The following is a 9,020-nucleotide window of genomic DNA, read 5'->3' on the forward strand; positions in this document are numbered from 1 at the left end:
AAAGATTAAGACGTACCACGCTGCACCTTGGTCCTCACCTTCTTCCACCAACGGCCGTTACAGAACTACCCACCACCAAAGGACCAAGCAGCGTGGAAAAGAGGACTGGACATGGGAGGACATTCTAGACGGCAAGGGATCATACACATGGGAGGAGATCCTGCCTGGAAGGGATCGCCTCCCATGGGAACAGCCAGGAGAGCGGAGGCCGCAGGAAAAGGGAACCGGCGATACGAGGGAACACGGCTGGCAAGGAAGCCCGAGAGGCAGCCGCCCCCCAAAATTTTTTTGGGGGGCACACGGGAAGTGTGGCAGAGTCAGGTTGGAGACCTGAGCCAACTCCCCGTGCTTACCGTGGCGATCATGGGACTGGTCACTCCCTCGCTGTTCTCAATGGCCACAGCAGCAACACCTGCAAATATGCATTACTTTTACTTGATAATAATTAAGGTAGAAGAAAACTTTAAAGTATACCGTTGTGATTAAAGTATATATTTTTTGCACTTCTCAGTGATACAACAAGTTAAATCAAGTCTAGCCTACCTACAATGAGACACATTGTCTGGCACTGTGATTACACACTGACCTACAACAGTCGCTCCCTGTCACTCCACCAGTTTGATAGCAGCCTTCATGGTTCCTCCGGTCTCTATCCACTGGTCCACTATCAGCACCTGGAGCCCTGAAGCACAGAGACAGACCAACTAGTGGTTGTGGTTGTGTCCCAAATGGCACCCTAACACTGGCAGTCCTACTGAGATACAGTACAAAACACATTTAGAGAATCACCTTGAAGGGCAAATGTTTCCTTAAATATTTGCTATACAGAGTAGGGCCCTTGGTTCCTGCACCAACACTAGAGGGCATTATGTCACAGGAAATAAGAGTGGTTATGTCTGGAGGGAATGAGGCCATGGTTGCATTCATTGAAACAAATACAAAGTCAGAGCCAAAACAGGCCATACTGCCTCTTTGCTTGTGGGTTCATTGAGCTCGTCTATCACACTGTATGTTGTCCATTGCTACATTCATGTTAATGAGTATGTCTCTTTATCCTTCACCTCAAGATTCTACAAACAAGGCAGGACTCTTGAAACCTTAGACGAGTGGTGTCCGTTCATTGGCCATAGACTCAAAATTGTGACTTATTCACCAAGGAAAGCTATCCTGTCAGACTGTGATGGTGACTCACCTGGCCTTAACACATCCAGGCGAACCTCCACCATCTTCTCTCTGTCTGAGTAGTCACTGTACTCTTGGCTCTGGGTTTGTATGCGCAGGTGTCCTCCTTTGCAGATAGCCAGAAAGCCCTTTCCAAGGGTGGTGGCCACAGCCGATCCTGAAAACCACCAAGATAAAAATGACATCTTAGAAACAGCACAGATACACTGTTATTGTATTGATGAGATTGTGAGTTCATTTCACCAATCAATTTTCTCTCAGAAGAAATTGAAGTGATTGAAGTGACAGCAGCATTCCATATAGATAAATCCATACAGATCCATTTCACACATACTGTGATTGATTTAGCAAGGCTTTTATTTTGAATTGCATGGTGTGATATCGTACTCTTAAAGTGTGTCCTTGGTGACGCAATTCTCCAAGCAGGACCTATGTGTACTACCCCTAAATTAAGTATCATTGCCAAGGGGGTTAGGTTTCCTGCCCTTTCAGTGGAGCTTGCTGGATATGAAATTAAATGAGTATCAAGTAAGTAGCATAGAGCCACACTTCAGCAACAACACATGAGCAGATTGGTTGAGATTGTGTGTTTTCCTAAAACATTATTGACTGGTTGTTTACCGAGGATGAATCCCATTGCATCTATACCCATTACCAGGTCAATGGCCTCCTTCTGGAATGGATAGAGAAGGTCCTTCACACAATCTGACAGGGCCTGGATTAGAGACAAAATAAACCAGAATGAACCAGATGGACCACCCGGACTGCTATGGGTTTCCTTACAGTATCTTTACGTATATGCACTGGACAAAATAAACATTTTGTATACTGCAGGGGAAATTTGTTATAGTTATAAGTTGTACAGTGGGTATCATAAGTATTCACCCCCCTTGGATTTCTTCGTATTTTGTTTCCTTTACAAAGTGGGATTGAAATAGATTTAATTGCAATTTTTCTCATTGATCTACACAACATACTCCATAATGTCAAATTGAAAAGAAAATTCTATACATTTTTACTAATTAATAATAAAATAGGAAACTATGCAGTATTTTTCTTTTTACGTGTTGTTATATCTTACATTTGTACCCCAGGTAATCTTAGGTTTCATTACATACAGCCGGGAGGAACTACTGAATATAAGAGCAACGTCAACTCACCATCATTACGACCAGGAATATGACTTTCCCGAAGCGGATCCTGTGTTCTGCCTTCCACCCAGGACAATGGATCGGATCCCAGCCGGCGACCCAAAACAACGACGTCGTAAAAGGGGCAGACGAAGCGGTCTTCTGGTCAGGCTCTGGAGACAGGCACATCGCGCACCACTCCCGACCATACTACTCGCCAATGTCCAGTCTCTTGACAACAAGGTAGATGAAATCCAAGCAAGGTTTGCCTTCCAGAGAGACATCAGAGACTGTAACGTTCTTTGCTTCACAGAAACATAGCTCACTCAAGAGACTCTATCGGAGTCGGTGCAGCCAGCTGGTTTCTTCACGCATCGCGCCGACAGAAACAAGTATCTTTTTGGTAAGAAGAGGGGCGGGGGGGTATGCCTTATGATTAACAAGACGTGGTGTGATCATAAAAAACATACAGCAACTCAAGTCCTTCTGTTCACCTGATTTAGAATTCCTCACAATCAAATGTCGACCACATTATCTACCAAGGGAATTCTCTTCGATTATAATCACAGCCGTATATATTCTCCCCCAAGCAGACACATCGATGGCCCTGAACTAACTTTATTTGACTCTATGTAAACTGGAAACCACATATCCTAAGGCTGCATTCATTGTAGCTTTAACAAGGCTAATCTGAAAACAAGACTCCCTAAATTCTATCAGCATATCGATTGCGCAACCAGGGCTGGTAAAACCCTGTATCATTGTTATTCTAACTTCCGCACGCATATAAGGCCCTCCCCTGCCCTCCTTTTGGAAAAGCTGACCACGACTCCATTTTGTTGCTTCCAGCCTACAGACAGAGACTAAAACAAGAAGCTCCCGTGCTCAGGTCTGTTCAACGCTGGTCCAACCAATCTGATTCCACGCTTCAAGACTGCTTCGATCACGTGGACTGGGATATGTTCCGCATTGCGTCCAACAACAACATTGACGAATACGCTGATTCGGTGAGCGAGTTCATTAGAAAGTGCATTGACGATGTTATACCCACAGCAACGATTAAAACATTCCCAAAACAGAAACCGTGGATTGATGGCAGCATTCGGGAAAAACTGAAAGCATGAACCACTGCTTTTAACCAGGGCAAGGTGACCGGAAACATGACCGAATACAAACAGTGTAGCTTTTCCCTCCGCAAGGCAATCAAACAAGCTAAGCGTCAGTATAGAGACCAAGTAGTGTCGCAATTCAACGGCTCATACACAAGAGGTATGTGGCAGGGTCAATCACGGATTACAAAAAGAAATCCAGCCCCGTCGCGGACCAGGATGTCTTGCTCCCAGACAGACTAAATAACTATTTTGCTCGCTTTGAGGACAATACAGTGCCACTGACACAGCCGCTACCAAAACCTGCGGACTCTCCTTCACTGCAGCCAACATGAGTAAAATGTTTAAACGTGTTAACCCTTGCAAGGCTGCAGGCCCAGACGGCATCACCAGCCGCGTCCTCAGAGCATGCGCAGACCAGCTGGCTGGTGTGTTTACGGACATATTCAATCAATCCTTATCCCAGTCTGCTGTTCCTACATGCTTCAAGAGGGCCACCATTAATCCTGTTCCCAAGAAAGCTAAGGTAACTGAGCTAAACGACTACCGCCCCGTAGCACTCACTTCCGTCATTATGAAGTGCTTTGAGAGACTAGTCAAGGACCATATCACCTCCACCCTACCTGACACCCTAGATCCACCAACTTGCTTACCGCCCCAATAGGTCCACAGACGACGCAATTGCAACCACACTGCACACTGCCCTAACCCATCTGGACCAGAGGAATACCTATGTGAGAATACTGTTCATCGACTACAGCTCAGCATTTAACACCATAGTACCCTCCAAACTCGTCATCAAGCTCGAGGCCCTGGGTCTCGACCCCGCCCTGTAGTACAACTGGGTACTGGACTTCCTGACGGGCCGCCCCCAGGTGGTGAGGGTAGGTAACAACATCTCCACCCTGCTGATCCTCAACGCTGGGGCCCCACAAGGGTGCTTTCTGAGCCCTCTCCTGTACTCCCTGTTCACGCACGACTGCGTGGCTTGTCACCAAAAGCACTCACAAACTCCTACAGATGCACAATCGAGAGCGACCTGTCGGGCTGTATCACCGCCTGGTACGGCAACTGCTCTACCCACAACCGTAAGGCTCTCCAGAGGGTAGTGAGGTCTGCACAACGCATCACCGAGGGCAAACTACCTGCCCTCCAGGACACCTACACCACCCGATGTCACAGGAAGGCCATAAAGATCTTCAAGGACAACAACCACCCGAGCCACTGCCTGTTTACCCCGCTATCATCCAGAAGGCGAGGTCAGTACAGGTGCATCACAGCAGGGACCTAGAGACTGAAAAACAGCTTCTATCTCAAGGCCATCAGACTGTTAAACAGACACCACTAACATTGAATGGCTACTGCCAACATACTGACTCAACTCCAGCCATTTTAATAATGGAAATTGATGGTAATTGATGTAAAAAATGTATCACTAGCCACTTTAAACAATGCCACATAATATAATGTTTACATACCCTACATTACTCATCTCATATGAATATGCATATACTGTACTCTATATCATCTACTGCATCTTTATGTAATACATGTATCACTAGCCACTTTAAACTATGCCACTTTGTTTACATACCCTACATTACTCATCTCATATGAAAATACTGTACTCGATACCATCTACCATCTTGCCTATGCCGTTCTGTACCATCACTCATTCATATATCTTTATGTACATATTCTTTATCCCTTTACACTTGTATGTATAAGGTAGCAGTTGTGGAATTGTTAGGTTAGATTACTCGTTGGTTATTACTGCATTGTCAGAACTAGAAACACAAGCATTTCGCTACACTCGCATTAACATCTGCTAACCATGTGTATGTGACAAATAAAATTTGATTTGATTTGATACTCTATGGGTGTCCCTAATAAACTGGCCGATGAGTGTATAGTTGTTGCATAAGTATTCACCCCTTTGTTTAGGCAAGTCTAAATTAGTTCAGGAGTAACATTTGGCTTGACAAATCACATAATAATTTACAGGGACTCACTCTGTGTGAAATAATATATACATATATATAACAAAACATGTTTAAAAAAAAACTTTTACCCCTTTTGCTCCTCAATTTTATGATATCCAATTGGTTGTTACCATCTTGTCCCATCGCTGCAACACCACTATGGACTCCGGAGAGGCGAACGTCGAGGGCCATGTGTCCTCTGAAACATGACCCTACAGTACCAAGCCACACTGCCTCTTGACACAATGCTTGCTTAACCCAGACGCCAGCCGGACCAATGTCTCAGAGGAAACACCTTCCAACTGGTGACCGAAATCAGCTTGCAGGCTCCCGGCCCGCCACAAGGAGTCGCTAGAGTGGGATGGGACAAGGAAAATCTCAGCCGGCCAAACCCTCCCCTAACCCGGATGATGCTGGGCCAATTATGCGCCGCCTCATGGGTCTCCCGGTCATGGTCGGCTGTGACACAGCCTGGGATCAAACCCGGGTCTGTAGTGATGCCTCAAGCATGGTGCCTTAGACCGCTGCGCTACTCGGGATGTGAAATAATAGGGGTTGACATGATTTATGAATGGCTACCCTTTCCTATGCCCCCCATACATTTAATCTGTAAGGTTCCTCAGTGAAGTATTGCATTTCAAGCACAGATTCAACTACAAAGACCAGGGAGCTTTTCTAAAGCCTCATAAAGAAGGGCAGTGCTTGGTGGATGGTTAACAATAACAAATCATACATTGAATATATCTTTAAGCGTGGTCAAGTTAATAATTATGCTGTTGATTTATGTATTAAACCACCCAGACATCAAAAATACAGTCGTCATTCTGAACTAAGCTGCAGGACAGGAAGGAAAAATGCTCAGGGATGTCACTATGAGGTCATTGGTCATTTTAAAACAGTTATAGAGTTCAATGGCTGTGATGGGAGAAAACTGAGGATAGATCAACAACAACATTGTAGTGACTCCGCAATAATGACCTAAATTACAGAGTTAAAAATAAGAATACAAATGTACAGAATAAAAATATTCAACAATGTACATCCTGTGCATATGCAACAAGGCACTAAAGTAATACTTCAAAAAACACGGAAAAGGAATACACTTTTTGGCCTAAATGCAAAGCCTTATGTTTGTGGCAAACGCAACACATCACTGAGTAACTGCCTCCTTATGTTCAAGCATGGCATTGGCTGCATCATGGTATGGGTATGCTTGAAATCAGCAAGGACTGGCTAGTTGTTCAGGGTAAAAAGAAACAGGATGGAGCTAAGCACTGGCAAAATCCTAGAGGAAAACCTGCTTCAGTCTGCTTTATACCAGACTCTGGGAGAGGAATTTACCTTCCAGCAGGACAATAAATTACAACACAAGGCCAAATCAACAATGGAGTTGCTTACCAAGAAGACAGTGTTCCTGAGTGTCCAAGTTACAGTTGTGATTTAAATCTAATTGAAAATCTATGGCAAGACGTGAAAATTGCTGTCTAGCCATGATCCGCAACACCTTGACAGAGCTAGAATTGTTTAAATAATAATGAGTTGCACAATCCAAGTGTGCAAAGAAGACTTCCGCCTGTAATCACTACCAACGGGGTTTCTAACATGTATTGACTCAGGGGGGTTAATCTAATCAAGGTATACAGTATTAGTGTTATATTTTTCATTAATCTTTATAAAATGTTCAAATATTTCTTCTACTTTGATATGACAGAATGTTTTGGCTAGATCGTTGACAAAAAAAAGGACAAATCCATCTTAAATCCCACTTGGTAACACAATGAAATGTGAAGAAATCCAAGGAGAGTGAATACTTAGGATACCCACTGTATTGTTCAGTTACCACATCATCTTTTAATCCCTCTTGAAAGGCAAAAGTACTCTCCTGGGGAATACATCCCAAACATTTGTTGACCCAGAAATGTGAAATACAACTGCTAAAAGCCACTCAACACTCACTCTCACCTTCTTTGGACAAATGGACCAGGAAATTAAAGGTATATCACTAGAACCTGGAAATTACAGTAGAGTCTTGATGGGTCCAACCAGGCAAAAGTTGGTCCTCTGGTGTTTGGTGCCATTAGGGAAAGGTACCAGCCTTTCCCCCTGTCTGTTGGAACAGCCAACGCGTCCATTTGTAGTAACAGTCCACACAGTTAAAGAGGCAGAGGAGCCTGGGCTGTGAATCTGTCTGCTGACCTGGCAACCCATATCAGGTTCCATGGAGTGTGCCAATGTGTAGACCATGCCACAGAGTACATACTAACATGGAGGCCTTAACAGAGCTCTACTCATTATCATTAGCGCTAGACCCTGATATTGTTATTGCAACATTTCTAATATATATTTTTTTAAAGTAATGCAACCTGAATGAAAAGTCATAATCCAGTTTAAATCAATGTCAAGACACATTTCAGTTTGCAGAATCAAAATTCACATGTAGTCTCTTTAGTTAATTTAAATACACAATTGGAGCAAAAGTTAATAAGATTGGTTAAAATGAAAATATAATCTTTATTGCAATAATATGGTGTATTCAGCTCAATTAGCACAGAAGATTACTCTAAAATATGGCTAAGATATTTGAAAGTTTGCTGTTTTAAATGATAAAACAAAATACAAAAATGATGCAATAGTTCTAATGCTATAATGTTGTTAAAAGTTAACAAATGTATCAAACAGCTTTAATCATGAATATTTAAATAGACTTACAACGCTGTCTTGTGGTGGATATGTGAAGATACTGTGCATACAAATAACTTTGGTGAATCCCAAACATAGTTAATGATAGAAGCCTTTAGTGGCCAAAAGGCAGTTTTGGCACGGGAAGCGCCATTGGCTTCCACCATACTTACACCATTTTAAAGTAATCAAAATAGTCAACTGGGTGGGGATTCCTATGGGTTGTGGCTCTGCCCATGCTGTCACAGATGCTATAATAGCACAGATATAAAGATGAGTCCTCTATCTATCTCTATGATCCCAAACTAGCCCCTCTCCCTTACCAACTCGCTTGGAGGGTCCTACGTTGTCATGTGTTGCTGTCAAAACTCAGAGGGTGACGCCTCGATCAGACCGACAACGTCATTGTGTTTTGGTACACCTGAAGTACAATTATTTCCAATGGAATGCTGTGTTTATCTTGCACACAGATTGTCTGTTATATTGACCAGATACTCATGTGTACGCTCTAACAATGGAAATACATTTCTTTAAAAATGGAAGGCATTCGAGAGTAGGCCAAATCAGGTGGGTCCAGTCTAGCCAATGAGATGGCTGATATGCACGTGAATGACAGACACAACTCTGATATAAAGTGTTTTTTCTCAAAGTTGTCAGGATGTCACGCATCCTAATTATATCAGTACACTCGTAACAACCTAAACATTACGAAACGTATAATCGATCGAATAAGTCACACCAAACAAATAAACTATTACATGTTTATTAACCAAATTCAACATTCTCATTGACCAACAAGGAAAACAACATTGAGTCCCCTGACGCTTATGATGACTTTGTGCAATTGCACCGTCCGCAATCGCAGGGCTCTCCAGAGGGTGATGCGGTCAGCCTAACGAATCACCGGGTGCAAACTGCCTTCCCTCCAGGACATCTAC

The 9,020-nt window shown here is 43.3% G+C and overlaps 1 protein-coding gene across 2 annotated transcripts; it reads right to left on the reverse strand.

The window, feature by feature from the left end:
* Positions 1 to 117: 117 nt before the first annotated feature.
* Positions 118 to 7,540, reverse strand: LOC109909694 (adenine phosphoribosyltransferase). Of its 2 annotated transcripts, none has more exons than XR_004203901.1 (5): positions 7,366 to 7,540; positions 1,838 to 1,897; positions 1,193 to 1,339; positions 587 to 682; positions 118 to 412 (listed from the first exon to the last, which is right to left on the reverse strand). XR_004203901.1 is itself a non-coding variant. In XM_031795269.1 (5 exons), exons 2-4 carry the CDS (start codon positions 1,832 to 1,834, stop codon positions 606 to 608), a joined length of 255 nt encoding a protein of 84 aa, XP_031651129.1. In that variant the 5' UTR covers positions 1,835 to 1,897; positions 7,366 to 7,540; the 3' UTR covers positions 118 to 412; positions 587 to 605. The 2 variants fall into 2 exon arrangements, 1 of the variants encoding a protein (XP_031651129.1); XM_031795269.1 differs by having other exon boundaries at positions 1,804 to 1,897.
* Positions 7,541 to 9,020: the final 1,480 nt, after the last annotated feature.

This window comes from Oncorhynchus kisutch, linkage group LG18, assembly GCF_002021735.2.
Source record: "Oncorhynchus kisutch isolate 150728-3 linkage group LG18, Okis_V2, whole genome shotgun sequence".
Lineage (NCBI taxonomy): Eukaryota > Metazoa > Chordata > Actinopteri > Salmoniformes > Salmonidae > Oncorhynchus > Oncorhynchus kisutch.